Source organism: Aaosphaeria arxii (assembly GCF_010015735.1).
Source record: "Aaosphaeria arxii CBS 175.79 unplaced genomic scaffold BU24scaffold_17, whole genome shotgun sequence".
In the NCBI taxonomy this organism is placed as follows: Eukaryota; Fungi; Ascomycota; class Dothideomycetes; order Pleosporales; genus Aaosphaeria; species Aaosphaeria arxii.
In genome coordinates, this window is record NW_022983490.1 from 274,886 (window position 1) to 291,072 (window position 16,187).

At 49.0% G+C, this 16,187-nt stretch overlaps 9 protein-coding genes across 9 annotated transcripts; 4 read left to right on the forward strand and 5 right to left on the reverse strand.

Annotated features, from left to right (window-relative positions):
* Positions 1-530: 530 nt before the first annotated feature.
* Positions 531-1,834, reverse strand: BU24DRAFT_359907 (subtilisin-like serine protease-like protein PR1A; the record flags this gene model as incomplete). Its single annotated transcript, XM_033524073.1, has 3 exons — positions 531-731; positions 787-1,292; positions 1,345-1,834. The coding sequence occupies 3 exons, from the start codon at positions 1,832-1,834 to the stop codon at positions 531-533; spliced, it is 1,197 nt and encodes a 398-aa protein (XP_033377002.1).
* A 3,663-nt stretch (positions 1,835-5,497) lies between these two features.
* BU24DRAFT_360022 (HET-domain-containing protein) lies at positions 5,498-6,490 on the forward strand (the record flags this gene model as incomplete). Its single annotated transcript, XM_033524078.1, has 1 exon — positions 5,498-6,490. A coding segment is annotated over one exon (993 nt), but the record flags the coding sequence as incomplete, so codon positions are not given.
* A 103-nt stretch (positions 6,491-6,593) lies between these two features.
* Positions 6,594-8,011, forward strand: BU24DRAFT_381592 (ankyrin). The gene has a single exon (XM_033524742.1). It carries the CDS (start codon positions 6,632-6,634, stop codon positions 7,883-7,885), a length of 1,254 nt encoding a protein of 417 aa, XP_033377004.1. The 5' UTR covers positions 6,594-6,631; the 3' UTR covers positions 7,886-8,011.
* A 252-nt stretch (positions 8,012-8,263) lies between these two features.
* On the reverse strand, positions 8,264-8,827 carry BU24DRAFT_359826 (uncharacterized protein; the record flags this gene model as incomplete). The annotated part of the gene is made up of 1 exon (XM_033524068.1): positions 8,264-8,827. The coding sequence occupies one exon, from the start codon at positions 8,825-8,827 to the stop codon at positions 8,264-8,266; it is 564 nt and encodes a 187-aa protein (XP_033377005.1).
* A 679-nt stretch (positions 8,828-9,506) lies between these two features.
* Positions 9,507-10,361, forward strand: BU24DRAFT_415720 (uncharacterized protein; the record flags this gene model as incomplete). The annotated part of the gene is made up of 1 exon (XM_033526315.1): positions 9,507-10,361. The coding sequence occupies one exon, from the start codon at positions 9,507-9,509 to the stop codon at positions 10,359-10,361; it is 855 nt and encodes a 284-aa protein (XP_033377006.1).
* A 92-nt stretch (positions 10,362-10,453) lies between these two features.
* Positions 10,454-11,226, reverse strand: BU24DRAFT_381594 (glycoside hydrolase family 11 protein; the record flags this gene model as incomplete). Its single annotated transcript, XM_033524743.1, has 2 exons — positions 10,454-10,943; positions 10,997-11,226. 2 exons carry the CDS (start codon positions 11,224-11,226, stop codon positions 10,517-10,519), a joined length of 657 nt encoding a protein of 218 aa, XP_033377007.1. The 3' UTR covers positions 10,454-10,516.
* A 934-nt stretch (positions 11,227-12,160) lies between these two features.
* On the reverse strand, positions 12,161-13,513 carry BU24DRAFT_402913 (uncharacterized protein). The gene has a single exon (XM_033525549.1). It carries the CDS (start codon positions 13,425-13,427, stop codon positions 12,378-12,380), a length of 1,050 nt encoding a protein of 349 aa, XP_033377008.1. The 5' UTR covers positions 13,428-13,513; the 3' UTR covers positions 12,161-12,377.
* Positions 13,514-13,587: 74 nt separating this feature from the next.
* On the forward strand, positions 13,588-15,076 carry BU24DRAFT_94732 (uncharacterized protein). Its single transcript, XM_033534834.1, has one exon. The coding sequence runs from the start codon at positions 13,667-13,669 to the stop codon at positions 14,882-14,884; it is 1,218 nt and encodes a 405-aa protein (XP_033377009.1). The 5' UTR covers positions 13,588-13,666; the 3' UTR covers positions 14,885-15,076.
* On the reverse strand, positions 14,957-15,827 carry BU24DRAFT_94750 (uncharacterized protein). Its single transcript, XM_033534835.1, has 2 exons — positions 15,421-15,827; positions 14,957-15,368 (listed from the first exon to the last, which is right to left on the reverse strand). Exons 1-2 carry the CDS (start codon positions 15,616-15,618, stop codon positions 15,030-15,032), a joined length of 537 nt encoding a protein of 178 aa, XP_033377010.1. The 5' UTR covers positions 15,619-15,827; the 3' UTR covers positions 14,957-15,029.
* Between the last annotated feature and the right edge of the window lie 360 nt (positions 15,828-16,187).

Here is a 16,187-nt window from a genome sequence, read left to right on the forward strand (position 1 = left end):
TCTCAAAATCAAGCACAATTCTCACGAAAACCAACCATCAAGACCAAGAAGTTATAATGCAAAAGTGTGCTTTCATTTCAGTTCGTTACGGACCCGCTCAGATGATATGCTTTGAATGCTGTCAAGACCCCCCTAGAGGAAAACGGAAAGGGAAAAAGAGAAGGACCATCGAGACCAGGAAAAGGTTGGGGGGAAAAAAGCCGCTCTTGCATCCATCCACTGCTAGCCAACACCCTTTCCCTACGAATAGGGAATTTCCAATGAAGAATATACGGTTTGATGCTGTATATCTGTGCGGAGAAAGGAAAGAAAAGACAAGAAAAATGGAAAGGAAATAAAAGGAAAAGAGAAGGAAGAAAAAATTGAAAGAAAGACATGCGCACGTCAATGATGCGATTCGACTGATGTGAGGAAAACCTTCCCCGGATAATGACCCGCCCGTGTTGAAACCCATCCGTGTTGATGATGCAGGAAAAGGAGAGATCGATCATCTATGCAATATGCAATGTAATGCGATAGCGAGAGTTCGTCTAAGAAGAGGAAGCAGTGATGCCGTTGAAAGCGAGGGCGTTGACGGTGCCGTTGGGGAGACCCTTGAGGACGTCCTTGGTGGCGAGCTCAGAGAGGCGGGAGCTGAGGTCGGCGACGCTCTTCTTGCCCTCGAGGGCGAGGATGTAGGCGGCGAGACCGGCGACGTGGGGAGTGGCCATGGAAGTACCGGAGATGGTGTTCTAAGGGTTGAGGTTAGCATCGTTGGAGGGGGAGGCAGAGAAGATGGGGACTTACAGTCTTGCCGTCGTTCCAGGTGGAGAGGATGTCGACACCAGGGGCGAGGATGTCGACGAACTTGCCGAAGTTGCTGAAGTCGGCGATCTGGTCGTTGATGTCGGTGGCGCCAACGGTGTAGACAGTCTTCTCGGAAGCGGGGGAAGAGTTGGATGCGTCCTCGCCCTCGTTACCGGCGGCGACAGCCATGAAGAGACCATCCTTGACGGCGTTGGCAGCAGCGTCGTTGACCATCTGGGACTGGGGTCCTCCGAGAGAAAGGTTGGCGACGGATCCCTTGCTGCACTCGGTGCGGTTCTTCTGGTCCTTGGCGGCAAACTGAATACCAGCAATGACACCAGAGTTGGATCCAGAGCCCTCAGCATCGAGGACCTTGACGGCGAAGAGCTTAGTCTTCTTGGCTACACCGTAGGTCTTGGAGCCAATGGTTCCAGCGCAGTGAGTACCGTGGCCATTGCCATCAGTGTCGTCGCCGTCGCCGGCAAAGTTCTGCAACCACTCGGCACCTGTAGTTGATTAGTATAATGGTCAGACTTGTTACAATCGATCGAAACTTACGGCCTTCGAACTCGGGGTGGTCGACAAAGATACCAGTGTCGATGATGTAGGCGCAGGAACCCTCTCCGGCACTGCTATCATAGTTGTAGGTAGTGGTGCCAGGCTCGGCGCTGGAAAGGCGGGCAAGACCCCAAGGCGCATCGGACTGAGTCTCTTCAGCGCGGCTCTGGAGGCCAAGGTTGGCGGTCATGATGGCGTCCTTCTCGACATAGTCGACGCCGGGAAGAGCGGTGATGAGGTCGAGGATGTCCTCCTTGAACTCGGCAGCGAATCCCTTGTAGCCGGCAAATCCGTAGATGTGCTCGGGCTCCTTGTTCAAGAACTCGATGGCCTTGTTGAGAACGTCGCCGAGAGCATCGTTCTTGAACTTGACAATGTACTTGTCGGGAATGATACGGCCCTCACGAGGAGTGATGACGGGAGCACGAGGCTTAATGACCGGGCCAGCGAGGGCCAAGGGAAGGGTAGCGAGAAGGTATTGGAAAAGCATGTTTGCGGTGGGTATCTAAAAAGATTGATTGAAAGATTGAATTGAAGTTGGTCTGTAAAGAATGAAGGATTGTCGATGCTGGAAGCGAATGGAATGAGAGTGGATGAGTTGAGTGGTGCCTTGGAAGAGAGGTTGGCGATGGATCTTATATACACAATTTGAAGAGATTCAGAAGCAGAGAAAAACATAGCAGGTGGAGACGGCCATTGGCGAATACCAGCCGACACGCGTTTGCATTGCTTACCTCTGCCGTACACCTAGGCGGGCGATCCCACAGAACGACCGTTATCCAGGTACCGACCTAGGAGGTTGACGAAGAACCTTCATGCTAGATCATTGCCCTTCTGGGGAGGTCGCACTCGATTGGCCAGCGGCCTTCCCGTGTAAGTCGATCATTAGCCTCAAGGGTGACTGTAATAGAGAAACATCGCATGAGCATAGCCATTAGGAACGGAATGTAGATTAGATGCTCTGGTAGAGGACCCGCATATCATAACAGAGCGACTTACCTATCTAGGCGGGTCGTGAACTGTCTCAGTGCAGAACGGCAGCTTAATCATGGAGGGATCCTGGGATAGTCGGTCGCACATAGAGGACAAGGTGGATCGAGGGAAGAGAAAAGGACTGGAAGCTACACAGTAGGCGTCCCTCCAATCGACGGCCCCCTGTACCTGATCGACGCACATCAGGGGTGCGTGTGGATACTCTTTGATGCTTTGAGACAGCCGAACGACTTTCCTGATTGGCCCATATTGCAAGATTATGCCGCCGATAATGGCCTGAATTGTCGAAATCAACTGTCTCTCACCTATTTCGTGGGCTCCAACCAGCGTCGAGATACAGCCCATCAAAGTGACACGGGCAGACTGTAGCTAGAAGGCGACTTCTCTTTGGTCGAGACAATTTAGTTGGAAGCATAGTGAAACGCTTAAGATGGTGAATATTGTAGGGATCACAAGCCAACGAAAAGGATTCAAGGCGGCGAAATTAGTCGACAGCCTTGCCCGAGGTTCGCTTCTGGTGGTGTTTAGCCCCCAGCCCAGCTGCAGTCTACCCCAGCTATTGGCCAGAAGCCGTGTTTGAGATGTTCGGGTGCCTGGCACATCATGGACAAATCTCCGGCGATCTGAATCGTCTAATTTGGCCATTAAGGTGTGGGGATTCGTCTGTCCACGCTCTCTAGGTGGTACTGCAGTAGATGATGGCATGCTTCTCGACCTGCACGATGCGCCCAAGACATCCAGGATTGCGCCATGGTCTGCTTTGAATCATGTCCCAGATAGGAAGGCCTCTGTTCGAAACACCATCCTGATATGTACATGGGCTTCAATCCTGCATAATGTCAGTGGAGAACAATCGCCTTGCCCGTGTGCAGATCCCTCAGCCACCTTCTCGTTAACAATTCGGACAATTCTCTCCATTGACCAGAATAATCCTCCGCGATTATTGATATCTCTGCGTCATTAATGCGATCGGGCATTCGGCGGCCGTTACCGGCTGTACCGAGGACTTTTTGTTGTGTGCAATGCTCTATCATGATAACTGCGCATGAGGTGCGAAGGCCAGTGCACGTGACCATCTTTGCAAACGACACCTTTCCTTTATCACATCAAAAGTTCCAATCTTCGGAGTAGCCGTTGATACCGAATACCTGTCCGATCTGTCAGGCTTCATCACCGTTACCCCTCTTTAATGTGTAGCAGTCATTCCGCAATCCGAGATGTGTGATGGAGTCGTCGATATTGAAGACCGAGGCATTGGATGAGATTGCCAATGCCAAGCTATCAATTGCGACGTCTACACTTCGGACTTTGTAAGAATTTAGTTCAAAGTGACGATCTCAGTCACTGGGCGAGCGCTTCGAGCGTGAATGTAACCATCATTTGGAAGACAAATTGACACGATCGTGGATGCGCACCTGATAACGACATTCGGGCGGAAATGAGCGATGAATGCGCTGCTAAAGTTTGCATGCTATTCATATCTCATTGGATTGATCTGATCCGATATATCCAGTGAATAGCACCGAGGCTCCTTGTGAAATCCCTATCTGATCGACATACCACAAGTGTTACAGATAGCGAGACGAAGAATACACAGTTCTCTGGATGCCCCCGAATCTTTCACAGAAAGCAAAAAGAACAAAAAACAATACCCTATTTATCCTCAGTTGTTTTCAGCATAGAAGCAAATACTCATCTTGGTATCTTAAGGTAGTGTCCAGGCTATCCGCGAATAAGGGCATTTCTGACCAAAGCATCATTCAACTTAAACGTAACCATCGGTAAGTATGCACAGAGGATAGGGTGGTCCAACTGGCCTCATGCTATATTTGCCGCCTACAACTAACTTCAAATTTACATATTTACGAGGCTTTGAAACCTTCAAGTGGCTACAACTTATTCTAGGAATTTCACTGTGCAACACCTTTAGACTACTTTAAGCTAGCTACAGCATGCTATACAATGACGAGTTCACGGAACCTTTACCGCCTCATTCATTGGCTACGATATACTATTGACCCGACGTACTTATCCTCTGTAGCGACATCCCGTCAATAGCATTGGTGTCATTGTAAACGTCCTTCATGTCAATCTACAAACTAGACTCTCTGAACCCGTCGGAATCTAGCTTTTATTATACACAACAGAAGTACAAGCCAACGAACTGAAACCGAATATCAAGGGAGTCATATATGGAAGCAAAAGTCGCGATTGCCTTTGATTGTAAGGCATGTCAATGACGCTCGGTGGGTGTTCTTTCTTATTCTGACTTCTTATTACGTGTCTCTGACGACAAGTAGTTTATCTCTATTTCGATTGCGGAATTCCTCAAACTTGCGTTGAAGTGTAATAATATTGACGGTTCATCGCAATTCTACTTACAGCTACAGACCTGGTTCGCGGAGTGATTGACAAGGCTGAGTTTACCTTCCATGTTCGGTATACCAACACGCTGTCAATATGTTCAGAACATAGATTGACATAGCACAGATCCAGAATCCCACCAATGAACCACGCAAATCATCCACTCTATGTTCCCACCGAGCCTTAGTAAGGCTACAAAATTGCACACCCAGGGCCAGTTGATGCCAGGCGAGTGTGGCATGCAAGCCAACTGGATCGGAAGCATACCAATCTGCCACGCATGCGATATCTGACGACGCAGAAGATCACGCGGGATGAGAATGGCAGTGTGAACTTACGCGCCGTGCAGGAACATATAAGCATACCAATGTCGATACAATATGGCTTTAGCAAGGCATCCATTGGGGCATCATCACGACCGGCGTCATGCGCAGCCATGTCTGCCCCGCTGGTTCAGCTCCCACTTCTTGACCGGTTTAAAATATGCACAGCCGCGCTCGAATCTCAACACTGTTTCTTCTTTCTGTATATGAAAAAAGAAAGGTAACGAAAAAAATCTTTTTAGGTTTCCCAAAGAGCTCAAGACATGCAAATTTGGCTCAACTATCTCACTATTTTCCAGCGGAAGGGAGCGCGTCAACAATATTCACAATTGCCCATTCACATATTTGTTATGTGCACCCATGGAACGATACGCCGTCGCCTAAGATACTATAGGACGCATAGTCTGGTTCGAACTTTGAAAGATCTCTATTGCCCTTCATTGCCTAGGCGAAACTCAATAGTATGAGCAAAGATGTACAACATTATCGTTGAAACCGTCCCGATAGAACGATTCGTCTACCGCCCAATTGACCTGACACGGAAATCGATACGGCTCCTTCGAATAATCCGCGGCGATTGCGGCCTTATCAAATGCGAGCTCTTTGACGCGTGGCTAGAAGACGATGGAGGTATAATAGAATACGAAGCACTGTCGTACACCTGGGGCGGTTCAGAAAAGCTGCACATGGTCATAATTAACGACAAACCGTTTCAAGTCACAGCAAATCTATCACAAGCACTACAAGATCTGCGAAACCCGGACAAGGATCGGATTCTCTGGATTGATGCAATCTGTATTGATCAGGACAACGACCCGGAAAGGGGACATCAAGTGCAGCAGATGTCATTGATCTATAAGAGAGCTGATCGCGTCATCGTTTGGTTAGGACCTTCTAGCTCGTCTACAGGTCGGGCCTTCGATCACATGCAAAGGCTGGAGGAGAAAGCAGCCGACTATGCGTACAACAACTGGACGACGTCAGACGAGCGATGGCTGGAGATTTGGAATAAACTCCACTCCGATATGGCCATCGAACCGAGCTCAATTCTCCCCTTTATACGAAGCGATCTTGCAAGCCTGCTACGACGGCCATGGTTTGAGCGGGTCTGGATCATACAAGAAGTGGCGAATGCGAAATCTGGAAGAGTCGTCTGTGGCGATAGATCGGTTTCTATACGCATATTCGCCGTGTTCCCGACGTTGATGGACATCGCACTCGACGTGCAATGCCAAAGTATCATAGATGTCATGCCGGGCTCGACACGGAAATATTCTTGGTGGGCAAAGAAGCACGATCTCCACACCTTGCTGGTCAAATTCCGTGGAAGCAAGGCGTCTGATCCGCGAGACAAGATATATGCACTTCTCGGTATTTCGTCAGATATCAGTGGCATGGATACTCTCACAGCAGACTACGAGAAATCACTGCAGGAGATCATCCACGACACCGCGTTCTACCTCCTTGGACTTGATGGTAACCAGAGGCCCTTACTTCCCCTGCCTAATTGGACCATGGACGACTTTCTGCAAGATGTAGAATCACTAGACGGCAGACTACTGCTCTGGGCTTCGAAACATGGACTTGAGGTATTATGGAATTATCTAATGGAGATCAGAAAAGCCGACGTCGATTTCGGAGATGAGCAGTATAGGGATCTACTTTTCTATACCCTTGACGCAAATCAACCTAATATTGTGAAGAAACTCCTCGAGAATGAGAACATAGACATCAACCTTCCCAACAGATATGGGACGACTCCCTTGCTCCAGGCGAAATCCCAAGGGCACCACGACTCTGTTAAACATCTTCTGGACACTGGACGGTTGCGAGAGGACAGCCAAACACTGCTCATGATCGCGGTTTCTATTGGATCAGAGGAACACGTCAGTCTTCTTCTGGATAGAGATGACATCGACATAGACGCCGAAGACACGGATGGCCAAACCGCCTTAACTTTGGCTGCGAAATACGGGTTCAAAGAGATTGTCGAATGCCTTCTCGACAAGGGCAATGCTGATGTTGAAACCACAGACCGCTGGAGATGGTCACCGCTTTGGACGGCTGCAATGTCGATGCACCATGATATAGTCGATGCCATATTTGAGCGATTGAAGGAAAGGAGGGGATCTGATCTGGAGAAGGAGCGGGAGCTGACCACGTTACTTTCTAAGGTGGGGCTTTCCTCAATGATACCCCACAGAGAGCGTACCCCGCTTTGGTGGGCTGTTCTCAATGGGCATGACAGAATAGTCGATTTGCTCGTTCGTGTTGGAAAGGTCGATTTGCAAGGCGAAGATACGTCAGGCAGGTCACTGCTGCTGTGGCTTGCAGGGAATGGATGCAGCGCCGCTGCGTTCAATGCACAACTGGACCTAAACTCCAAAGAAGACGCGAAAGATTCTCGACCAAGTAGGACCGGCGAAATGATTAGGATTGCAGAAACAAGTTTAAGAAACGTGAGAAGACAACGATTCAGTACAAGGTCGCCTGTAATGCAACAAGTATCTGCTGGACATCAGGCGATATTGGAGATGCTTCTCGCAACGAGCCTCTGTAATGTCAACGCTCGGGACGAGTTCGGGCGAACGCCATTATGTATCGCAGCGTTGAATGGCAACACAGCGATGACCAGGATTTTGCTCAACGTAGACGGCGTCGATGTTGATGCGAGGGATGGTTTTCAAATTACACCTTTCCTACACGCAGTATCAACGGGGTCCTGCGCAGTTGTTAGGCTACTCGTCAAAACGCGCAAGGTAGACTTGGAATCACACCATACGGGACTGGCTACAGCTCGGCAGCTGACAAGACGCAAGGCAATGATCAAATTGTTGGACAATTGCGCCTTGGTGTATTGAAGAGATCCCCGTGCTTTGTACACATGGTTTGATTGGTGGTTCACTTAAGTAAAAGAGGCCAACACCATACTGGTAATCTTGGGTTGAAGAAGAGTTTGGGTTGCATGATTTGAAGGTTACGGTCAGATTTCACTTTTATGTATCATGTTCGCTCATAGCCTTCTCATTGTATTTGATAAAATTTCAAATTTCCAAAGACAAGGGTTTTCTAATAGAATAATCACATGTATGAAAATAGAAATTCAATTACTTTCATTATCAGAGGCTGTCCATATACTATCTTGTATCCCGACTAGTATATCATCGATGCTTTGGTCTCTAAATCAGAATCGCCTGAAGTACGGAAAAGGCGTCCTAGAATACCCGCCCACAAACATATCAAATTCTGCCTTCTAGCTCCAGATCATTCCCAACAACTTCACATCTCTTCCGCAACCAATCTTTCCAATCACAGCGTCCAGCCTCCATCACCACATTTCTGTCAGGGTAATCTCTCCACTGTATGCCACTGAGCACTTTGTCAACACCTTTATTGAAACCCGCATTCTCGACTGCGCTGTAGCCACCCAAGACGGTGCCTAAACCAGAAACAAGACATTCCTTCAAAGCTGCTTCAAGATCTCTGATGTACTTCTTCAAAATCTTCCTCCTTGGCCTCCTCGCTTTCCTATCAATAAGCAGATCATCGGGGAACGCTTCCGTACATTTATCTTGGACCCGCCATTCGAAGATATGTGCGTCAATTTCGCGTGTGAAGTCTTCAGTAGCGACCAAGCAGGCGGGTGCTTTAGACCGGTGATCGTGGTTGTGATCAAGGTGTTTGTTAACCAACTCACGGACGGCTTGTAGGAGTTGTGCACATGCATGTCCAAGTAGATTCGGGTCTTCGGAGAGGGACCGTAAGGCCAATATTGTTGTGTCGATCTTCAAAGCGCATGCCATATTAGTTCCGTGGGTGGTTGTGGGGTTATGACTTCGCTCTGACCATTTGGTGTTGTGTTCGCCTTGACGTGAGTCTTCTTGGTTGCGTGTCTTTTGATTCATAGTGCGCATAGTCAGGTGTTGGTCATTGAATGGTGCTTTGTCTCATATGATAGACTCATGTGACGTCGTGGTGCATTGGCTTTGTTGTGACTTTGAAATTTATTGACTAACTTTAACCCGCAAGAATAATACGATGGGTGATATTTTCTAGAATTATGAGTCGTTCAGCGTTACTGTATAGAGTAATCAGCTTGTTGTTGTTTCTTTAGCTAGAAGTGTTGAAGATGCGTGCGTATGGGTGTAGGTAGATGATCATGTTGAAGGGAATAGATGCTAGGTTGACTCCGAATGCGATACCACTCATACATATATTCATCTATGTTAGAGTCACACTGAAATTACTGCAATGCTTGGTCTCCATTTGTTGACTGTACACCTGTGCGTGTGCAGTGGGCCACACTGGTATCTGTGTTGTGCCAGTGCCACACCTTCACGATGACTCCCTGTTAAGAGTCAAGTAGAGGTATAAAAGCTCTTTTGTGTCGAGAAACATTCTACCTCCATTGTTCTTTTATACAACGAGAAAACATCCTCGAATCGAAGATTATCATCACTCGAAATTTATCTGTCCTTGAAAATGTCTGCCTTGGAGAGCCTTCCGCCTAAGCTTCTGCTTGAGATAATCAAGCATTTGCCGCCCAGAGCAATAATCAACTTAGGTCTCGCATACAAAGACCTCAAAAAGTTTTTCCAGCATGAAGAAGTACTTCAAAGCCTCTTCAAGAAATATTCGAAACACCTTGACAGCAACATGGAAGACTATGTCGCACTGCTGGAATTTCTGAAACGAGATCACCCTCACGAGAAGAAAATATGTCACCTCTGTCTTCAATTGCACGATCTTCCCACAAGGACTGGAGACAGCCAACAACAAGTTGACGAAGGCGCACCTCGAACTCGAACCCTGCAGAGAGCCTCACTCTACCCCTTTCTTTCTTCCCACGGCTCTGTCATAGAGTCGTCTAACTGGGACAATGCACCAAAAGACGCAAAACATTGTCGCAAATTTGAATACCAGCTTCCGGAGATCAACGTCAAATTCTTATCATACCTCACGGCTACGTACCGCTGGGAGGGCGTAGCATACCAACACGAACCGTCGGACAGTTCCTCCATAAAGCTACCTTACGAACATCGAATTAAACTCGATCTTCAATTTTCGCATCGCCTGATGAGGGAACATCCGGAGTTCCCACGCGTGAAGATGGCATTGGAGGAGGCAGATCTGCATTGTTGCAAGGATTGTAGCCCTGAGGAATTGTTTCAAAAGATCGCTAACGCGTGGAATACGTATTTCAATGAGAGGCATCGTCGCGTTGAATTCTGCCTTGAATCATGTGGCTGCAACGGGATTTTCACGGTTGCTGTGGTCGAGGTAATAATAAGAAGTGTAGTCATTACCATGTCGAGAACGTGGGAGAGTGACGAGTAAAAGGAGAAGAAATAGGTAGGAAACGGAGATTCCGAACTCCATGCTGGCCATGGGAAGATGCATATTCATATTACCAAACATATTTTATTTCGGTAGATCTTAAATACAACTTTATCCTTAATCTCATCCCCGCCCAATCATGACCAAAATCCACCTCAAGAACCGCCGACGGTGATGGAAGCAGATCCGCTGCTGTGATACCCTTCTGTCGCCAGAATCATGTAGTTGTGTGTACCGAGTTTCTGGCCGACCTTCGCCCAGGCATCGAAATGGTTCTGCGTGGTGATGGTTCCGCCTACGCGCTTCTGGGTCCGCACAGACCAGAATTGCTGGAAAGTAGAGGTGCCATCGATGGATGGCTGGTTGGTACGGGTGGTCTGGTAGATGTCGTAGGTCCCGCCATCGGATGTAATTGAACCCTTCTTCGTGGCACCACTCGAGGGGTTGTAGCTGCCGTAGCTGTCGACAATGTAATACTCGATCAGGGGATTGCGAGTCCAGCCATAGAGGGAGATGTAGGAGTTTACGTTGGCCGCGTTCCAAGTTCCATTGTAGGTGACAACTTTAGCGCCGCCGGGGTTCCTATGTGCTGTTAGTGGTTGGTGTCAATTGACATCTCGTCTTCGTGTACGTACCAGCCCTTGCCAGCTACGAAGTTGCCAACATTGCTCCAAGAGCAGCTGTATTTGCCACCAGCTTCATTGTTGTAGGTGACTTGTCCCTGGTTATCGGACCAGAAGGAATAGAAGAACCCGTCGTGGGTACCGGTGCCTTGAGGAGTGGCACGGGTGATGAGATTGAGCGGAGATGCAACCACAGCAGCTGCGGTGCTAAGACCGAGAAGGATGGAAGAGAAGGCAACCATTTTTGTTCTGAACTATGATGGATGGAGGTCCATTCCAAGGACATTCCCAAGGTCTTAAATAACTCCCAGGAGCTGGGTTCGACATCACTTCGCAATCGCTAGATTCCATGGCGAATTAACCATGATTCCGCAGTCTTAGAGTTTTCTCATCAAGTAATATTACAGTGGCGTTCATTTGCCGTAATATGCGGGGTGCATATTTTCCGCGCTGTGCAGCCTCCGACATGTAGATTGAGTGACACAGATCCCCAGATTTTCAACTTACCACCGGTTATTCGCAACATCAGAGCCTTGTTTCTAATATGGGAGTGATAAGCTGGCTTAGTATGGACTAGATGCCTGCTAGCCTGAGCCTGAGCCTGACCGAAACCCAGGGTATTCCAGGAGCAGATCAAGTTCACTGGCCCGGTTTTCTTGTGAATACTAAAAAAAGGCGTCCAGCAAAGGAGCGTTGAAACCTCATTTCACCTGGACGATGATCTCTGTCTCTTGAATCCGCATGAATATCAGCTAAGAAAATACCGTGAAGTCAAGATATAGGTTACTCTCTTAGCCGCGTTCAAGCATATATCAAACAGTGAAGTTCAATCAAAGACAATAACAGACAGCCTCGGCCTTTCTTGGCAAGCTTGATCATCAACCCTGTCCAGCCCTGTAATGGGAAACTTAGGAGACGAGAAGACTGATTGTCACCGTGATCTGCAGTTCGGAAAAGCCTTCGGCCCAAGGGTCCAAGAGATTAGCCGGTCCTTTTAAGCATTATAAGCTTCCGTGGGCAGCATAGGCGCCTGACTTGTGATAGCTATATTAATGGCAGGGATATTGCTGGAGCAAAATTATAATCCAAGGGTCACGCCGTAGATTGTTGTTTCCACAATTACACTCGGAATCATGGAGATGGCGTTTCAACTAAAGCTTAGTATCCGAGAACAATGCTGGACCAGTACAAACCAAAATATTCATCACAGCTACCAGGTCACAGAAAATCCGAAAGCAACAGCGCATGGTCCATGTGCAGAATCCTATTATCAACTGATTATTGTATGGGAGAAATGAAAGTAAAAAATCTATAGGGGTATCTCGCTTTCCTGAGTAGGAACGTCATAAAGTTATCGCTGAAGTTGTTTGTCGAGGTTCTCTCGCGGGCGTGGTCATCGTCTTCGTTGGTTCCAGAGGTGGTCAATAACTTGGAAAACGGCCGTGACCGGTTTCATGAGCTCTTGATCGATGTGCTGGCCGAATCGTTGCTGCATTTTGTCGGGGTGCCATCTCACCCGTTCAATTTTGAGTAAAGCAGCAGCATCTTCATTCCAAGCAGGCGACTTTTCGAAGAAATACTCCACTTCGTCTTTCGATACATGCTTGAGTCTTCCAGAGACAACAGGCCATGGTATGAGATCGTTAAGCTTGGTGTCTTTCAGAAGAGCTTCCACATCTGGGTTGCTCTTTAGGTGATCCCATTTCTTCGTGTAGGTCCCCCATGCTGCTTCGGCCTCACGAGCGCGTTTTCGTTCCTCTCCACGCTTGAGACTTTCTTTCATTTGCCGACGAACCTTCTCCCTCTCGGCCTCCTCCTGCTCTGCCTCCTCTTCGAGTTGCCGCCTTCTTTCCTTCTGTTTTGACCGCTCTCGTTCCCTGGCGGCCCGTTCCTCGATGATGTGCTGGTGGGTTTTCTCCCACATCTTTGTCCGCACGTGGTCGGCATATTCCTCATCGTTCATCCTCTCGAGCTCGCCATCTGGACCTTGTCTGGCGTCCGAGTACACATGTATTGGCTGTCCATAAACACCTTCCCAGTACGCCGCCCCTTCGTCGTCCGCAAGCGCATCAAACAATGACTCCCGAAACGCTTGATCAGAGTCTATAGGGCCGTCTCCTGAATATCCAGGATTACTGTTGCCAACATTGTCATACAAGGACTCCCGGTGGCGGTAATCTGGATCCTCGTATACTCCGTTACGCTCAAAGGTGCGATCATAGACAGTGCGACCAGACCTGTGTTCTCGTTCCCGTCGTGAGTGCTTGTGAGAGCGCCTCGAGCTGTGGCGATCGCGGGATCGATGTCTCCTCCTAAATCGGCCGTCTCTTTCGTCTTCTATGTCGCTATTATGTCGTCTTTTCCTTGACCCTGGTTTAGACTTTAATCGGAATTTCGAGGGTTTCGTGTCCGGGTAGACATCTTCATTGTCGGAGTCTGGCATCACGACAATCCGAAAAAGGTAGAGGGGCTTGATCGAAACATTAGATGCGGCGTTCTCTGCACGCTCGGGAATCTGCGTTGTTCTTCGGCGATGGGATGGTCGCAAGGTACTCAAAGATTAGTTTAGCAATGAAATCATTGGTCCGTGCGCAATTCGATCTTGGCAATTCAATCGCGACCCTGCATTCTGAGCTTCGTGTCCAACAGATCGTCACTTCATTGAACTTTCACAAAAGCACTATGTCGTTCAAATTCGGGCTGAACGTCAAGAGCAAGACCAACAATCCGCTTAGCAAACCAGCTCCCAAAAAGAAGAAACCCCTCCTAGGTGGCGATGACGACGATGATGTGAAGGAAAAGCCAGGCGCGTCCAATGGCGCCGAAGCAATCGGAGAATTCAATTTCGACGAGACCTCACTCAACAATGCTGAGCCTGTCAAGGTCAAACAGAAGCCTCGAGGACAACCTCCCGGACCGCCTACGCGAAAGCTTCAAGCGAAACAAGACGATCCCTCCGCACTCGTCAACTCGGCTAGTGCTCGAGATTCCGAAAGAAGGGCACAGGAAGCGCTCGAGATTGACTCCGCAATCTACGACTACGATGCTGCATTTGAAGCGCTGAACGCGCGCAAATTGGCGAAGAAAGCAGCTGAGGAAGAAGAAAAACAGCAGGCAAAGCCAAAGTACATGGAAAATCTATTCGAGTCGGCCGAGCAGCGCAACAAGGATCGATTGCAGGCACGCGATAAGATGCTCAAGCTCGAGCGCGAAGCTGAGGGGGAGCAGTTCGCCGATAAGGAGAAATTTGTGACGGGCGCATACAAGGAACAGCAGGAGGAGATCCGCAAGGCGGAGGAGGAGGAAAAGAAACGGCAAGAATTAGAAGATGAGAATCGTCGAAAGTTTGGCATGACTGGGTTTCACAAACGAATGCTGCTTGAGGAGGAAAAGAGGCATCAAGAAGCTGAAGAGGCCATGAGAGAAGCTGCACAAATGATCAAGGAGGGGAAGACGGTGACTACGGATGAGCCGAAGGAGAAGACTGATGAGCAATTGGCCCGGGAGTTGAACGCCCAAGGACAAAATGTCATACTCAACGATGAAGGGCAAGTGGTGGACAAGAGACAATTATTGAAGGCTGGCCTGAACGTGGTTGCGAAACCAAAGACCGCTGCCCAACAGGCGGCGACAGCACCAACGCGAGGCCCTCAACCGGTATACCAAGGTCGTAATGCTGCTCGACAGGCAACTAGAGGACGACAGACGGCCATGGTAGCCGAGCAAATCGCTCAGGCAGCCAAGCGCAAGGCAGACGAAGAAGCCGAAGAAGAAAGGAAGCTCCAGCATGCTGCCAAGAGCCAGAAGACCGCCAGCGACATAAGTAGCGCCAAAGAACGCTACCTGCAGAGGAAGAGAGAAGCGGCAGAAGCAAAGGCGGCCGCGGCAGCTGGTAAATAGGCGGCAGGAAGTGTCAATTTGATCTCCTGGCTACGGGTATCCCCCCAATACGCTAAATCGACAAATGCAGATGGGTATAAGTATAACGCCTTCTCCTCAGCATCCAACAGCGACATTCAAGACCTCGGAACTGGCCGAGCCCAGATCATGGACTTTCCGCTCCTCCCGCGTCCCATATACGATCGATCCAGGTCGGTCGCAACGCTGTAATGACTTGGACCTGAGGCTTGAAGCCATTCATCTTATTCCGCAAGACGCCTGTTTGAACGAGACATAAACCCATCTGACCCTCTACGTCGCTCTCCTTCCACAAAGTACTGGAGCAGTCGGCGCAAAATGTTATCCTTGACTTTGGACGCTCCTTAGAATCGAAGACGCACTCTTTAGGCTTTCCGTGAACGGTCATTGTCGAGGCAGCCACGGTGATGCTGGTGGAATATGCCAGTCCGGTGGTTCGGCGACAACCCATACAGTGACAGAGGATCTGTCCATGTATCAGTACAATTCCCACTCGGTTGAGTTGAAGATAGACTTACCGTTCGAATAGGCTTGCCAACTATTTCGAATGTAATTTTGCCACAAATACAACCACCTTGGGCCAGCTTCACCTCGTCTGCCCGCGGTACCAAAGAGGAATGCGAATTTATCGTGTTGAAGTCGCTTGATGAGAGCATGTGCATTCTGTGTGCTTCCGGCGCAATGCGACAGGCCCAAAGCCGTGTGAGGGAGCCCATGAGCGAAGTGACTATGCCTCGAAGTGGAATACTCGAGGCCTTTTCCGCACGATAACTGGGTATTCACAGTGTATTTATCATGCCGGCCGGCCATCTCATTTCTAGGGAAAGAGTGAGAAAGCAAGACTCTCGAGTAAAGCGAAACATCGTGTGCCAATGTGCGGGGAGGGTCTGCAATAGTGCATGGTTTCCGTAGGCGGGTGCGTGGCCATCCTTTCGATCAGACAGTCAAGTTCAGAATTCACGCGGATCGTGGAGACTTCAAACGCTCCATCGGTACCAAGGCCCCTCATTGAGAGAGCTTTGCGGACAAGTCTGGACTTCAAGTCTGGTTGACTGCCAAAGTCCCACGTTTTCGCGTGGTGTCTCAAACTCGTCCTCCTTTGCATTCATCATGGATTAGAGCGGTCCAGCCGGCCATGACCATGCTGTGCCAATCTTCACGCTCCTTTGTCAAAGTGAGACCTTTCCCCTCGTGGTGTGCCCATTGCTTCACCGATAGCCCTACAAATGTTTCATCGGCCCTGCGGAGTCTTTTTAGGCCATGCCGCCCAGCAAACAGCCTTACG